We start from the raw sequence: 16,904 nt of genomic DNA, 5'->3' as shown, positions 1-16,904 counted from the left end.
GGGTGTAAAAACTTAACAGAGCAAAAGCTCTGCAGGGAACACAAGTTTGCACAAACTCTCCAGACCTGGTGGACTGAATGGGCAAGAGCCTGAAGTAGTTTCCCCCTGGAAGCTCTGAGTTCTGTGGGACGCTTACATTTGTGGTGTCTGCCGTGCATTGGGTGTGATTCTCTTCCTGGAAACCCAACCAGTTGGACCAGTAGAGGAACAGAAAGCATCAAGTCCAGGTCTCTTGGTCTCTTGGTATTTGTTGTGCTGAATGGTTTGTCTTTAGTAGGGAATTCTGCATCTTTTGTGTGCAGTGAGCTTTTGTGGAAAGGCCAGGCTCAGGCTGTGGACCTGTGGCCCTGCCTTTCTCTGAGCTTTGTGGTTCAGAGTTTTATTCCCTGTTCTAAGCATGTCCTGCTGCTGAGCTTCCTTGGACTACTCAGCATGTTCTCCTACTTTTCTTCCATGGAAATGGGAGCACTTTTCCAGAAGTTCCATCTGGTTTATTCTCTTGAGCTGGCCTGGGGCTAATCTGTGGGGCCCCCATGCCTCCTGGGAGGTGTTCCTGGATCCTTAGCTGTGCTTCCCCGTGCTCACCAGGGGCTCTAGGGAGGAATTTCCTGCCCGGAGCCACCTCGGTGCTTTCAGGGAGGTCACCGGGCCACAGCTCTAACCCTGAGTCTCTTTCTTCTCCAGGAATGGGGTGAGCTAATGAGCTCTTTGTGGAATAAAGCTGCAAGGGGGACTGCTTGCTCCCAGGTGACTTCAGCTTGCATATTAAACCGGGGAGCAATTGAGGGGTGACCTTTTTGGAAATTGCAAGGTGCAGCTACTAGAGAACAATTTCAGAGCCTGGGGCTGTGTTGCTGTGGGAGCAGATCATGGCTTGGTGAGCTCCAAGCTCCTCCTTGAGATAAATCCAGTGCGAGGCACAGTTTTAACAGCAACTTGTCAGTTTTGTGAGTTTGCTGCTAGCTCCAGAATTACATTGCCTGGGCTGGGATCTGGAGTGGGCTCAGCTTCAAAGACTGCAGGGCAAAGGATTTTTTTGCCCCTGGAAGGTAAATACCTGCTTATGTGTAATGGGTCAACTCCATTGCTCCACGAAGGGTTTTGCTGCAGTGGTTTTGTGTAGCATCAGGTGTAGAATAAATGTGGTGCTTTTGGGAGTTTCCTAGTTGCCATAGTCAGTAAAAGTGATAGAAATTAAAATGCTGGTGCGTGTTGTCCTGTGGCTTCACAAACCTCCCTGCCTTATGTTCTGCTCTCCCTGGGGTGGGGAGGGACCAACATGATTCTGCCTAAGGACTGAAACAGGACATGGAGGCATCTTTTTGTTTTTCTTTTTTGTTGTTCTTCTGTGAGACATCTTCAGGGAGTTCTAACCTCATGAAGGATTTATGGGGAAGTGACAAACTCCTTCTCCAGTGCTGAAGGTACTGAGGACTCTGAAGAAATCTGGATGTCCTCCTGGAGGACATCCTCCTTTCCTGTAGCTGAACTCTCTCTGCTTTCACCCACTGGAGTCTTCAACCTGAAGACTCTGAAATGCTGGCAAGGGGATGCAGAGAAGCTTTTCAGAGTCCTGGAACTTGCAGCTAAACCAAGAAACACTCAATGAATCATTAAATTATATATAAATATACAATATTAAACAGCCAATCACTAAAGAGCAGATGTTGAGTTGATATCTATAGGTATGGATTAGAGACCTTGTACAGTGTTAAATCTACCTGGAAAAAGCTTTACTTTGTCTCCATTTTCAGTGTTTCTCTTGTTTCCTGTTGACTCTGCTCCCAGCCCTGGCTGGGATCCCTCCTGTGCTCAGCTGCCAGCAGATGGGGCCGGTGGAGTGAGGCAGTGCTGGAAAAGGTACAGTCAACAATCAAAAATAAAACCAGAACAGGGATCTGATGAGGTCTTCTCTGAGTTCTGAAAGCTTCAAGGCAATTTTGCCTGTCATTTCTGTTCACAACTTGCTTTCAATTGTTCATTAACAACTCACAGGGAAATTTAATTCTTGCTCTTTTTTCCTTCTGTAGTTTTGCCTGTGAGCATCAAAGGCTGAGGGAGGCAAACTTTGAGCACATCTGGAAGGATCTGATTTTCTTTTAAATAACTGAGCCCTTTGTTACATTGGAGTTCCTCAAGTTTGAATGTAGGAAAAGGGAAAGACAAGAGATGAAATGTGGTGTTGTGACAATGGGCACTTGTGTGACACAAGCTGAGGCATATGTGAGGAGCAGCCTTAGAGCAGCTGATCCCAGCCTGGGGCCCAGGGGTCTTTTCCCCTGCACAGGAATGAGTGTAAGTGAAAGAATCCACATTTATCAGCTGTTTTTCTAATGATGTGTATTCTGTGGCTTATTGCTCTCCTGCAAATCAGAAGCTTTCCAGAAGGGATTCAGTAATTATCTGGAGAGTTTCATCATCCAGTGACCCTTAACCCTTCAAACAGTCTGCTGCCTTTGTGTAATGGTACTTATGAGTTTGGTTAAATGGAATTAAAACTGACTTCTAATTTAAATAGATAATTTTACTTTGTTTTGTTCCACATCTCTAGGATGTTTTCACCTTTAGATTTATCTTTCATGCTCCTTTTTTTTTTCCTGTGGTAAAATGTCAGTGAGATTCCAGGCTGCAATTTTCCTTTTGCCCCAGCATAGTCAGTGAGCAGATGTGATGTGATTTAACCGTGGCAACTTGCTGGCTCCAGGAGAATTCAGCAAGTGAGAGCTGTGTCCAGTGTCACAAACCCCATATGGCAGCAGGGATGTCACACCAAAAGGTCACTCAGAAGTCCCAGCTGAGGTTGCTTCATGTGGTGTTTTAGTGTTTATTTGCCATACATGTGCTTCTGCCAGCTCTGTGATTGTCACCCTGAATGCAAATGGAGCAGCTCTAATGTTAATAATGCAAATAAAAAAAAAAAAAGAAAAAGGAAAAAAAAAAAAAGAAAGCTGCCATGAAGCTCTGCTGCTTTTCCTGCCCTTGGAAAGGCTCCCACAGGCTCATTAGCTGTGCAGAGCAGAGCTTTGTTGGGGAAGAAAGCCCGGGCAGGCGGCACGTGCGGGCTGTGCAGATGATGGCTGCTGTCACTATAATTTACTGCACTATTTCGGTGTCATTTTATCAGGCCGGCACAGCTGCGTATGGAAATCGCTCCCGAAATCTTCCTGCCTGGCACGGAGGCAGCAGGAATGTCCTTGAGTGCAACCCGGCCCCTCCTGGGACAAAGCCCGGCAGCCGGGGAGCCCGGGGGGCAGCGGGGCTGGGAGGGGCACTGCCGGCCCTGGGACATACCCCGGGCATCCCGAGGTGTCCTTGGGCATCCCAGCGAGTCCGAGGAGCCCGGATGGGCTCTGCAGAGGCTCGGGAGCTGCCATCACCATGGCAACATTCCCCTGCCGGCGGGGAGAGCAGCACGGAGGCACGGCTGATGTGTGTCATCGTTCCCTGTCATCATTCCGTGTTCCTTCCGCTGGAGCACCTTCTGCTCCAGCCCCACGAGCCCTGGGAGCTCAGGACACAGGGAAGCTCCTCCATGGACACAGGAGGTGTTTCCCGTCAGGTTATGGAGACAGAAGCAATCCAGTGGGGGCTTGGGCCAGTGACCCAAATAAAAGGCATGCAGTGGATTTGCCTCTGGACTCCAGGCCTTTTCCATCCCAAGGCAGTTTGTGCGTGCTAGCTATCAGCAGGAGCAGGTCTGTAATGACATGGATTTGTATTCTGGACCCAGGCTTTGATCTGGAGAGGCTCTGGCAGGGAGGAGCTGTGACAGGAGAAGCTGTGGCTCCTTCCTGAGGAGCTGAGGCTGGGAGTTGCCAGGATCAGGTGGAGGGAAGGAGGAAGAGCTGGCTCCATCCCCTATGCTGACACTGACTGATCCCACGGCTTCTCCTGTGCTGCTCCCCTTCCCTGGGCCAGGAACATCCCTGTCTGCTTCCAGTGAAGGCAAAAAAATCCTCATTTTCCTTCCCTGGAAGGGGGAGTGGTCACAGTCCCACGGCTGCCAGAGCTCCAGGACCATTTGGACAACACTGCCAGGGATGCACAGGGTGGGATTGTTGGGGTGCCTGTAAAGGGTTGGATGATCCCTGTGGACTCCTTCAGAAGATTCTGTGATTTCTGGTGTTTCCAGAGGTAGGAAATCCTGCAGGGTGCAGCCAGGATTAACGAGGTGCCCTGTAAAGCCTAAGGGACACCACAAAGGGTACCCATGGAGCAGCAGCTTCATGTGGGGGGATGGCTGGGAACTTTCCCAGGGCTGGGAATCTCATTCCTGTCCCAGAGCACAGGGAGTGTTTGCTGCAGCCGTGGCTGAGCTGCAGAAGGAGCTGCAGGAACCTGGAACTGAGGTGTGGCTGCACCTGAGGTGGGACCTGCTGAAGCATGGCTCCTTTGGTGAATTTTATGTTCATTATTGAACACACTCTTGTTAGTACTGTCTAATTAATCTTGGAGTGGGACCCTTCTCTCTTTCCTTTTGCCTGTGGAATATTGATGCTATTAAGCAAAGCAATAGAATGAACATTGTTCAGCTGACATATGTGAAAAGAGAAAAGAACTCTTAGCAAATGCAGCAGCTCTTCCCTCTCACTGCTCTCTGAGGTGGTCTGGGAGAACAGGGAGCCTTTGATTTAAACTCTTTGCCTCAAACCTTTATGGGATCTGCATTTACTCAGACTAGGAAAAGGCAGATCACAAACTGGGGCTTTGAATGAGGTCTGAACCACTCCACCAGAGCCCTGCTCTGCATGGAGGTGACCCTTTGGAGCAGTCAGGACTGGGATCACTGAAGATGGAAGCATTTCTCCGAGGCCCCACGGCTGCTGCGTGTGCAGCTGCTCTGCACTGGCATGTAAATCTTTAATAACCCTACCCGTGTGAGAGCCTTCAGAGCTGAGCAGGGAGTTTGTGCCTCCCTCAGTTATGGGGTTTGTTTGATTCTCACCAGTTGGGCTTTCTGGAGGGCAAACCATGGAATATTGATCATGGAACAGTCCAGGCTGGGCTGAAGGAGCATGGTGGGAGGAGGTGTTTGTGGTGCAGCGAGAATAGAGGAATTTTCCTAGGTTTGTTTCCTTGCTCCAAAATACAACTCTGGGATTTAATGTAGCTGAGCTGGGTTTGTTTGCTGAATCCTGGGCATGCGTTTGTTCGCTCTTGTGTTTGGATTGGGAGCTGTGTGGGATTCTGCACTCACAGGGATTGCAGCATCTAGGTCAAATCTAGATTATCCCTTTTTCCATGGGAGATGTACAGGCAAGGCAATCACTGCATCCTGGGCCCACCCTGGCTGCTCTGCTGCCTTTCCCTGTGCTCTGCAGGACCCATTTCATTGTTTTCCTTTCTTTCTTCCCTTTTTTTCTCATTTTTTTAGTGGCACATTCAGATCATGGAACAGCCTGCAGCCTGCAGACAAGGCTGTAATGCATATATTGGTGTGGAAGATTTATGTTCTGCTGAGGTGATGGATGTGATCTGTGAGGTTTCTTTAATCTTAGAAACTGTTGGAAGCTCAGTGAGGTTTTTAAACTAGTTCCAAAGGTATGTTCAGATCTCGCCTGCCATTCATCTGAATTTTAATTTATTAAACTTTAATCAAAAAACATGTGAATTAAACATTCTTTAGGAAAAAAAAATCACTGCTTCCCTTAAGCTGGGATGTGTCTCTTACTTTGGCTGAGAGCTGTTTGTGCAAGTCCCTGTTTTAGAAGCTGCCAAAGCAGCTGCTGCACCAGGAGTAATGGCATCATCCCTAGGAGCACTGCTGGGATCACTGAACCCAGGGCTGTGCAGGAGGAGAGCTCTTGGTCTGGAGCTATTCATGTCCCCAGGGGTCACTTCCACCTCTGGGGTGGCTTTAACTGTGGGAATGAAAGAGACTGGAGGAAAGCTGTGTCTGCCCCATCCCTGGGAGTGTCCAAGGCCGGGTTGGATGGGGCTTGGAACAGCCTGGGATAGTGGAAGCTGCCCATGGCAGAGGTGGGACTGGATGGGCTTCAAGGTCCCTTCCAGCTGGGGTTTGGGATTCCATGGTTGATGTTTCTATGAAACATCTCATTTAAAAGGATGTGGAATTGGTAGAGGTCTCTGGAGAGTGAAGAAAGAACAGCAAGGAACTTCTTCACTTGGAGCAGCTGTAGAAATAAATATTTTTTGTAATGGTCAGGAGTTTGAACTGTGTTCAGACTTTGTTTTTCCAACCTTTTCCTTTTTCACCATCACTCTGTTAGCCCTTTAGCCCTGATTTCAATTGCTCTCTTAGTTTTTCCTCCCCTGAATTTTAGGAGGACAAAGCATAGAGACAGCAAAGGTATTGAAAGAGGTGAGGAGAGACTGTGGATGGGGGCTGGATGGGGGAATGTTGTTTGGTTTGTTGTTTGTTGAGGGAGGTTGAGCCAAAAAACCCTCATTTTCTTTCCATTTTCAATATAATCATCATTATGTCTCTGCTCTTGTGTCCATGGTTTGCTCATGGGCCCTTCCCTGCCTGCTGACACTGAGGAATCAGCACATGCCTCTGGTTATTCCCCTCCTCTGCTGTAGGGACAATGCATTCCATGTCCTGTCCCTCTGCTCCTGCTCTGTCCCTGGACTGGGCTCTGATCAATACCATAATCCACTGCCTTGAAGTCTGCTCCAGAGGGGTCACTTGAAAAACTGTCATCAAACCAATTTTTGGGGGGCCATGGCATCCTCCACCCCCTCCCTCGTGCCCCACACACATTTCCACCTCCTGATCCCTCTGGAATGCTGCCAGACCCTCCTGGGCTCCTCTGCCTGTCGTGCTTGGCTGGCAGTCAGTGGCTCTGTGTGTGCTGGTTGGGATTTGGGATCTGGGGAGGCAGATGGCTCTGGAACTGGAGCTGAAGCTGTTCCAGCAATGTCACACTGATTTCAGGCTCATTCTGCCCTGCGGCTGATTTTTCCTGAAAGATAAAGGACTTTGCCTCTTGGAGGCTCCTGCTGCTCTGTCAGCTTGGGTGGGAGCTGGCTCAGGATTTGTGAGCTGTCAGGGCAGTCTCAGGAGGTCAGGCAGGGACAGGGTGATCTTCAGTCTCATTCCCATGGGAAATCAGGTTAACCAGCAGGGAAAGCCACAGGAGGACGGAAAGGAAGTATGAACTTATTCTTGCCTGTGGAAGGGATGGCACAGGGCTCTACCATCCCAGGCTGGTTTACTCTGGCTGTAAGGACTCTTTAAATCCAAGTCCTGAAGCCCCCAGCTGGCTGGATGTGGCTGGATTGAAGTGGGAATTATGAGGAGCCTGTGGCTGTCAGGTCTCAGAGGATGATCTGCTGCATCCATTTGGAACTGGGCATGAAAATCCCTTGGATCTTACCTTGGGCGCAGAGGCATAAAGGAGAGAAGCAGAACCCTGGATCCCTCTGTTGGGGTTTGGTGCTCCTTGCCCCCCCCAAAAACAACAGAGCAGTACCTTTGCAACAGGAGAATCTGTTACAGACCCTGTAAACTTCCCTCTGGAAGTCTGATGTGTTTAATTTCATTTTACAGGGCTCAATGTTCTTGAGTTATGAACTGGAGGTGGGGGAGATTTGAAAAGGTGCATTGGGCAGAGCTCTCACAATATTCAAACCTGAGGAAGGTGTGAGTTGGCAGGAGCACTCCAGCATCCTGGAACTGCTTGTTCTGGAAATGCACTGGCACAGGGTGCCCAGAGAAGCTGTGGCTGTCCCTGGATCCCTGGTAGTATCCAAGGCCAGGTTGGATTGGGCTCGGAGCCACCTGGGATGGTGGAAGGTTGCACAAGGCAGAGGGTTGGAACCAAATGATTTTTAAGGTCCTTCCAACCTAAACCATGCTGTGATTCCAAGATTTTATAATCCTTGTTTGTCTGGTCTATGTGCTGCTGCTCACAGCCACACAAAGTACCGGCCCAACAGGGAGTTTCCTGCTTTGACACTTCCTCTTGTCCCCAGGATTGACCATTCTGTGTTTCTGGAAGGGTCCATGGGACCATCAGGTTACCATGGCAGCTCAGCATTACTGAGGGGCTGCTTTGAGCTGCAATGAGCCCTGCAGTGGAAAAGAAAACCACCAAGCCAGAAAACAGTTAATTTTAAAAATATTTGTCCCCCATTCCCTGGGAGAAGTTTATCCTTCCTTTTGACTGTTTCCTCACTTTTGAGGCGCTGCCATGGTGGTGTGGAAGGTCTTCCCTGGCAGGGGGTTCTCCAGTTATGACAACTTGATTTCAGAACATGCTTTTCATTAATAGTTTGCTGTGAGTGTAGCCAGGGGCATGCCTGGGCTGGATAATTGGATTTGGGAGGCCAGTGTTTGTACAATTGTGACACCTCTTGCTGTGAAGCCAATTTCTGCAGTGATGCAGCTGATACAACATCGGGGCAATCTGTTCTAGCCTTTGTTCCAGGAATGTCAGACGGGTGGGAAAAGTAACCACAGCAAGAGCCTTCCCTCAACAACGTGTCTGCTTCTACCCCAAGGAAACAAAATCAAGACCTTATTCTGTGTTTCAGATGGTCCAGGGAACAGCTGACAGAAGTGAAGCTTTGCAAAGTCTTGAGCAGCTTACACGGATTTACTGTGTGTGTTCTTTTCTTGAGATCCTCTGTAATGCCCAAGGACTGTTTCACTGCGGCCTGGAGCCATTTGTTTCTCATTTCTGTTCTTACTAAATTAAAAAATGAGAAGTTGGCAGTAGGGTTTTGCCCAGTTGATTTTGTTTGTTATCCATACATCCATTACGGATGCGTTTTGTGTCTCTTCAGTCTATGCTTAACTATCTCAAGTAATCCAAATCTTCTTTGCTTTTCTTTAAAAAAAAATTACCCAGTACTCTTTAGATGCTCAGTTTTTGGATCCTAGCTGGTGATTCTGTCAAATTCAGAGTTTCAGAGCCTGCTCTGCCCTCAGACAGGGAAATGCCAGGTTTCATCCAGCCTTACAGACTTTAGGTGAAATCCAGGCCTTCTGCAAGTCTGGTTTAGCCAGGAAGCTTCGAGCCTTGAGCTTCCCTGCAGCTCTGAGGACCTTTGCATGGCTGAAGCTGCACCAGATCTGAGCTAAAACCACAGTGGTAACTGAGTGTGGTAGCAGTGACTGCTGAGCACAGCACGTGTGCAGGGGGTGCTGCCTTCTCTCTCACAGAATAAATAAGGAACGTGTTGTTTGTTATTTTATCTACACACAGGGACAAGATTCTCAGTCCCAGATCCCTGGGTTTGGTTGGTGTCCTCAGTCCAGCACTTCTGGTATCTGCTGTGGCTTTTGTGCTTCCTGCTCTCGCCTTTCCCTTCACTTCAGTGTCCTGCCTTGCTTCCCCAGCTCTTCCCTGAGGCACTGCAATGCTCTCTATTCCCACCCCCTCCCTGGGAGAGAGGCCCTGGCAGGCACTGGGACTGTACAGAGCTCATTGCCTTCAGTCACCTCGGGTGTGCTGGGTTGTTCTCAGAACCCCAGAGTGGTTCAGGTTGGAAGGGACAGTCAAAGCACCCAGTCCCACCCCTTGCCATGGGCAGGGACATCTTCCACTAGAAGGGATGTTCAGCCTGGAGAAAGTGAGGTTCCAGGGAGACTTCAGAACCCCTTCCAGAGCCTAAAAGGGCTCCAAGAGAGCTGGAGATGGACTGGGGACAAGGCATGGAGGGACAGGACACAGGGAATGGCTCCCACTGCCACTGGATGGGATATTGGGAAGGAATTGTTCCCTGGGATGGTGGGGAGGCCCTGGCACAGGGTGCCCAGAGCAGCTGTGGATGCCCCATGATCCCTGGAAGTGTTCAAGGCCAGGCTGGACATGGTTCCTGCCCATGGCAGAGGGTGGAGCTGGAGGATCTTTCAAGTCTTTCTCAACCCAAAACATTCTGTAATGCTGTGATTCTATGTGGGCAGGATTGTGCAATGTCTGGGTTCTGTTCTGTGTGTGAGAGCAGAAATGAGCTCCACTGATGAGTCTGATGCTCCATGAAATGCTGGGGGCTCAAGCAACTGCCCAGCCTCTGCCAGAGCTCCATGGGTTGTGTCTGTAGGGAAAGGGAGACATCCCCCACAGGGACAGTGAAGCTGAAAGAGAATGAGAAGAGAGAACTCTGAGAGAGCTTGAAAGAAGAGAGTTTTCTGCTTTTGAAGGGTTTGGGATCCAAAATCTCTGTGTTTCCCTTTAAACTTGGGATGTCTAGAGAGGAGCAGCCCCTCACAGCTCTGCACTGGTTGCTGCATGAGTTTTTCTTGGCTACATAGCAGGATTGTCAGTGAAGCTGTCAGGAGAACCTCTGACATCAGCTTCACAAAGCAACTGTTGTGTTGAAAACTGCCTTGGGTAATTAATTAATCCTTTTGTAAATAGAAGGTTTGATGTTCACCAGCAGTGCTGTGGGATCTTTCTCAGAGGGAAATAAAGTCTGTGACAGGACAGTGGTGAGCAGGGAGGCGCTTGACAGGTGCAGGAGGCACATTATCCTTCCAGTTAAATTCTACAAGGGAAAAAAAAATACATTCTTCTGCTTGGTGGGTTGCATTGGAGGGTAAGTCCAGGTGGGGAGGGATCCCTGAGGAAGGTGCTCAGGAATGCCTACAGGATGGAATGGCTACAGGAATGGCTACAGGAATGGCTACAGGATGGAAGCAGCACCTACCACCTTCCTCCTGCCTGGGGCTACTCCTTGGGAGCTGGTGCCCTGCACTGTCACTGTCACTGTCACAGCCAGGTCAGCACTGGAACCAGCAGCACTTCCCAGAGTGTCCCCTGGCAGGGGGTGCAAGAAGCCCAGGAGCTGCTGTGTGTTCTGCTTGTGGTGCTCTCCAGTCATAAAAACAACTCAGTGACACTAGAGAAGCTGGGCCTCATCCCAGAAGTTTGGGGGATATCCTTTGGTTTGTATATTTGGTTGTTTTCCCACATATGACCAGAATAGATATTCCCCAGGCTATTTTCAGAGAAATCTTTTTTTTTATCAGAGTTAAATTTGTTTCACAATAATTGTTCTCAATTAGCACAGAATCATGGAATGGTTTGGGTTGGAAGGGACTTTAAAATCCATTCAGTCTTATGCCTGCCATGGCAGGGACACCTTCCACTATCCTGGGCTGTTCCAAGCCCCAGTATCCAACCTGGCCTCGGACACTGCCAGGGATCCAGGGGCAGCTACAGCTTCTCTGGGCATCCTGTGCCAGGGCCTTTCACCCTCCCAGGGGACAATTCCTGCCCAGTATTCCATCCACCCCTGTCCTGGGCATTGGGAAGCCATTCCCTGTGTCCTGTCCCTCTGTCCTTTGTCCCCAGTCCCTCTCCAGCTCTCCTGGAGCCCCTTTAGGCCGTGGAAGGGGCTGTGAGCTCTCCCTGGAGCTTTTCCTCTCCAGATGAGCACCCCCATCTCTCACAGCCTGGCTGAGAGAGCAGAGGGGAGCCAGATCATTTCTGTGGCCTCTTCTAGATTTGCTCCAACAGGTCCATGCCTTTCTCACATAGGGATCTCAGTCATAAACACAGTGTTTTCAGTCATATTCAGTCTTAATTTGATTGGCACTGGGAAGTCCCTTCCTTTGAAATAAAATTATAAATCTGTGTAGTACAGGAAGAGTCTGGAAAGAAAACACTTCTCCTGCTGTCCCTGTGTCTTGGTTTGAAAGATAGGTGTCTGCTAAGAAAGGCAGGAGCCTCTCTTGAAATGGAAAATGTAAACCCTCTCCCTCCAAATTATTATAGTTTTGAAATTAAGGAGCTCTCAGGAAAAGATATGGGAATAGGAATAACAATTCTTTACTAGGAAATATTAAAATAGAAATACAGTAATACTAAAACCCAAAACACTTGACAGAGTCAGAATCCAAGCTGACACCCCATCAGTCAGTCAGGGTGTCAGTAGCAGTCCCATTAAATGGTGGCTGCAGTCCTCCTGGAATGACAGATGTGGTTCTGTTGAAGCAGTGGTCCTGTAGAAGCGTGCAGTCTTCCTCTGACGGCCTAGTGATGATGTAGAAGGGTCTGGTTTTCCTCTGGAATCCAGTGGAAAAAGGCTGCTCTGATGTTCCAAATCTCATTTTTATCTATGTAGGAAATGCTTGGCTCCTCCCCCTGGCTGGAGCATCTCCCCATGGGATGATGGAATTTTATCAGCCCTGCAGTGGGACTCAATGGCCCATTAACAGAAGATATCTCCCATTAACAGGAGATATCTCCCGGAAGAAGAGATTAAGATGACTGCCCCAGCTGTCTTTCAATAAATGGCCCATTAACAGGAGATATCTCCCGGAAGAAGAGATTAAGATGACTGCCCCACCTGGTTTTAACAGGTAGTGATAGAATACATCCTGTATTGCAATCTAAGACAACCTGCTGTGTGTCCCTGGCACAGGTGTGGAGGGGCACCCTGGCCCGGCTGCGCTACCGGCGGACAAGGGCGGCTCTGACCATCATGCGGCATTACCGGCGCCACAAGGTCCGTGCCTACCTGCATGAGGTCCTGCGGCGCTTCCGCGACGTGCGGCTGCTGCCCGACCGCGGCCGCAGCATCCCCTGGCCCACCCCGCCCAAGGTGCTGCACCGCTTTGAGGAGGCTCTGCAGGACATCTACCACAGGTACAGCCCCTGCCCATAGCACACCCACTGCCTGTCCCAGGGACGTCTGGCTGAAGGACGTCATTTGAGTGTCACTGGCTTCATGCCTTTGAGTAATTCTGATAATTCTGATCCAAAGATTTATTGCTGAATCACAGAATCCCAGGATGGTTTGGATCTTAAAGCCCATCCAGTTCCACCCCGTGGCATGGGCAAGGGCACCTGCCTCCAGACCAGGTTGTTCCATTGTGATAAATGTTGTGTTTCCTTCCTTGGCCCCTTCCTGGTCTTTCTGGTTGGTTTTGAAAAGAAAGAGCTGCTGCTCTTGGATGAGGGGGAGGAGGAAAAGAATCTTCTCAATTTCCTCGAGACTTCTTCTAGTAAGCCAGTATTTTTGTGCAGTAAAATGAGTGATGTTCCCCTTGTCACCCATGTTCTGTGTGCAGAACAGGTGTTTGTACCTTCATTAAACCTCCCACTATCTAAAGGCTGGTGATTTTTTTCTCTGGGAGGCTGTAGACAAAGTAGTTACAATTCCAGTTTGAGAAGTGATGACTTCTGGAAGTGGCTGAACAAGAGAAATGTTGGCTGGAGGGGCTTTCAGAGACCTCCTGTCCAGGTATCAGCTTGATGGGTGGTTCCAGCAGCTCTAGATCAAGTCAGCTTTGTTATTTTCTCCAGCTGTCTCTTTCAGGAGAGACATCCATCCACCCACAGCCTGTCTGGGAAGAGAGCCCTGGAGCCCTGCTTTCAGAATTAGCTCAGTTATCAGAACTACAGAATTTTAGCTGCTAAAAAGCCTTTTTATAGCATTAATCCTGAAGCAATGGTGCTGCTGCTGAAGGCTGGGGTGGGGTATGGAGCAATGGATGGGCTGCCCTGCCCTGTTCCATGGTGCAGTTGGAACTGAGGAGACAAATTCAGCCATTAGAGGAGAATGGTGCTGTAAATGAGCCCAGAAATGAGCTGGCAAACACTTTATTGCAAACAGATGCACCAGTGGTTGACTCGTAGGTGTGGGATAGGGAGTGTGGCACCCAGATCTGTCAGGGCTGGAGGTGAGACATGACTTCAAAACATCAACTGGCCTTTGCAGCTTTAGGAATGCCCAGGCAGGACTCAGGGTGTCCTTGTGGTGCTGCTCTGGCAGCAGGAGTCCTTCCTGGGTAAGGTGCAGGCTGTGGGGCTGAGCCAGGCCTTGCTTTTGCAGGTGGAGAGCGGCCGAGCTCATTCGGAGCGTGCCCCCAGAAGTGCTGCCTCAGCTGAGAGCCAAGGTCGCTGCCATGGAGCTGCTGAAGGGCCACAGGGCTGACATTGGCCTCCAGAGAGCCTGGCAGGGCAACTACATCGCACTGGTGAGTGAGGGGGACCTGGGCTCAGGGGGCTGAAAGGGGTAAATTTGGCAAAATGAGAGTTGGTTTCTTGGGAGAAGTACTTGGAAATTTCCTCTGTTTATGTAGTTCAAAACCTTGACTTTCACTCCACTAGGAGTGATTTTTATGAATCCTGAGCAGCACCAGCAGTATTAAAGCAGTGGCATCAGCTTGCTCTGCAAATGGGCAGAGCCAAACTTCACTAGGGGACTAAAACTCTGGATAGAGTGGAAAACAGCAGAGACTGAACAGGAACAAAGAAAATCTCTCTAAGCAGGTTTGATTGCTTCCCTTTACTCCATCTTTCCTTGGAGCATTTTGGTGTCTCAAAGCTTTGTTTCCCAAAGCACAGAAGAGGGGAGGGAGCCACAAGAGGGGAGTCCCAGCTGTGCCACTGCCAGATTCTCTTCCTTCAGCCCAAGGAGAGTCCTGAGCCTTTCTCTGCTCTTACAGAAACCAGACAGCCCCCAGATCTCAGGCTCCTTCACTCCTGTGGCCAATGAGCTGAAGCGCAAGGACAAGTACATGAACATCCTCTTCTCCTGCCACGTGCGCAAGGTAACGGGGCTGGGGGACCCTGGGGGTCCAGCGCAACCAGGAGGTGACCCTGGGGATGCTTGGGCAGCAGTTCAGAGCAGTCCCAAGCAGCTGCATCAGGGATTTTTGGGTGGTGCAAGGTTGGGTGGCTGCGGGGGCCTCATCGTGTCGGAGGCACAAATAAATTGTGGAGTCCCTGCCCATGCAGAGTGTTGTAACTGAATGGTCTTTAAGAACGCTTCAACCCAAACCATTCAATTATTTCATGATAAAATCACTTCATTCTGCATAATTGGTTTGGGTTCTGACATTTTTTTTAGCATCATAGGGTTTTTTGTTAATTTGGTTGGAAGGTTTAAACAACTAATTAAAAAAACAGACTTGCTTAATTGTTGTGGGTAGCTATTAATGATGTTAGTTTGAAATATCTATCAGGGAAGGATATTTTGTATTTTACAGAGCCAACAGACAAAGCCAATTTTAGTGGCAGGCCAGCGCTGTGGATGTTCAGGTGTTTTTAAGAAGCTGTATATTCTTTTTATTTGTAAATATTGCAGTTGTTGCCCACGTGCACAGTTATTACTTATGATTCTGCAGATCTACACAATTCATTCCACAGCACAAAATCTTGCTTTATAACAAAACTTTGCAAGTGGTAGTGAGTTGTATTGTTTATTCAAAAGTGATTCATGTTTATAAAAATAGAAATCTCTAATTGCTTTCCAAGCAAAAATATTTCAGTGGAGTTTGGTGTTGCTGTGACCACATTCTCTGTGAAGACGGGGTTCACAGGATTAACGGAGGAGCAGGCAAGTCTGATTCCAGACTTCCTCTTTACAGCATTGCAGTTCTTAAGCTGAACCTCCCTGAGGGACAGAGAAATGCAAAATTCCCTCTGGCTTTTTGAAGTTAGGCTGTAAACAAAATAATTCGTCTTCTAACTCATTTAATGAACTGATTCCAGTTGCAGTTTCTGACTAAACTGGAATAACTGTAGAAAGGACAATATTCAGTTGTTAGAGATTTGCTGGTGGGAATTGTGGGTTTGGATGGGAATGGAATGGTGGTGAGAGGAATCACTGGGGGTCTATGTGTGATGAACACAGTGTACTGTTATACAGCTCTCCAGCCTTTAAGTATTTGTGTTTCTCTTGCTCCCAGTTCAGCTCTCAAGGACAATCTTCTGTGCAAGCACAGGGCAAAGCAGATCCCTGAAGCACTGATCCACACTTTATCCTGTTCCCTAACTGCCAGGACAGAGCTCCTGCCTTCAGACAAGTGTCAGAGCAGCATTTGTTGATTTTGGTGTATGGAGGAATCCCTGAGCATTCCAACAAGCCATGTTTCTGTACTGTGACTGTGCTAGAAAAATCCAGTTTTTGTGGGGTTTGTTGCATTGAGATGCCAGCACTTCAACAGTAGAAGCAGAATGGAGATGGAATAGGCTCACCATAAAGTGGATTTCTCCTGAGCCTGGAAGACTTCCAGTGCTCTCAGAGGCAAAGCTTTAGCTGACTGTGGGTGCATTAAAAGGACAGCTCAGCTGAAATCACAAATATTGCAGGGTTATAGACTTGCAGCCTTGTGGGTTTTAAATTATCTTGTAACTTCTTTTAACTTTTGAAAGGTTAAATTGTGGCTGCTTTCTTCTCACAAAGGGGCAGGATGTGGTCCCCTGCTGGCCTGCTCAGTTAGGGATTCCTGGCATGGCTTTGGAGCCATCAGCAGGGGAGCCCCATTCCTGGAAGTGTCTAAGGCCAGGCTGGACTTGGAGCACCCTGGAACAGTGGAAGGTGTCCCTGCCCATGGGCAAGGGTGGCACTGGGTGGTCTCTAAGGTCCCTCCAAACACAAACCACTCCATGATTCCATGGTCTCAGCACTGCTGGGGACAAGACTGCAGCACTGTGCTATCCTCCATGTGTGAGCCTGGTGACCCCAGAGCATCTCCGTGTCACAAATGCAAACGATCCCATCCAAACCCACACTGGGATGTTGCCCCTCTCTGAGGGAACTGTTTGTCTTCCTGCTTGTATGGACAGGAAATGTCCAAGTGAGCCTGATGTGAACAGAGCAGGGAACACAAACAGTGCTGAAATTTGAAGGTTAACAGGACAAGAATTTGACATTTGAGAATTTAGCATTTCCCTTTCCAAGCAAGGCACTTCCTCAGGTCATCTGTTCTGATTTAAACACTGGATCCACAGACTAAGCACGAGTGAGAGCTTGTTGGGCTGGGGGAGTGACTCCATGCTCCAGCTGCAGGAGCACAACTGGGAACAGCCTCAGACTCACTTTGCCCTTCCCAGGAAACAATTTCCATCCTAAGATGTTTAAAATGAAGGTGTTCCTCTTGTCAGAAATACAAATTCTGGCATCCTGCCTCTTCTCCCAGAGTAAGGGCAGTCCCTGAGTGACCCTCAGTGCTGGGGCAAGGGGAATCTCTCCTCATTGCT

At 48.9% G+C, this 16,904-nt stretch overlaps 1 protein-coding gene across 1 annotated transcript in view; it reads left to right on the top strand.

Moving 5' to 3' along the window:
- The window catches only part of MYO1D (myosin ID), a 149,800-nt gene that overhangs the window by 68,190 nt on the left and 64,706 nt on the right, over positions 1 to 16,904 (top strand). Inside the window, exons 17-19 of the mRNA XM_062507902.1 lie at positions 12,337 to 12,560; positions 13,750 to 13,894; positions 14,366 to 14,470. Of these exons, the coding sequence (XP_062363886.1) occupies positions 12,337 to 12,560; positions 13,750 to 13,894; positions 14,366 to 14,470 (474 nt within the window). The remainder of the gene's footprint in view (positions 1 to 12,336; positions 12,561 to 13,749; positions 13,895 to 14,365; positions 14,471 to 16,904) is intronic.

This window comes from Cinclus cinclus, chromosome 24 (genome assembly GCF_963662255.1).
Source record: "Cinclus cinclus chromosome 24, bCinCin1.1, whole genome shotgun sequence".
Lineage (NCBI taxonomy): Eukaryota > Metazoa > Chordata > Aves > Passeriformes > Cinclidae > Cinclus > Cinclus cinclus.
Note: the sequence above shows the minus strand (reverse complement) of the source record. Positions and strands in the feature narration are given on the sequence as shown.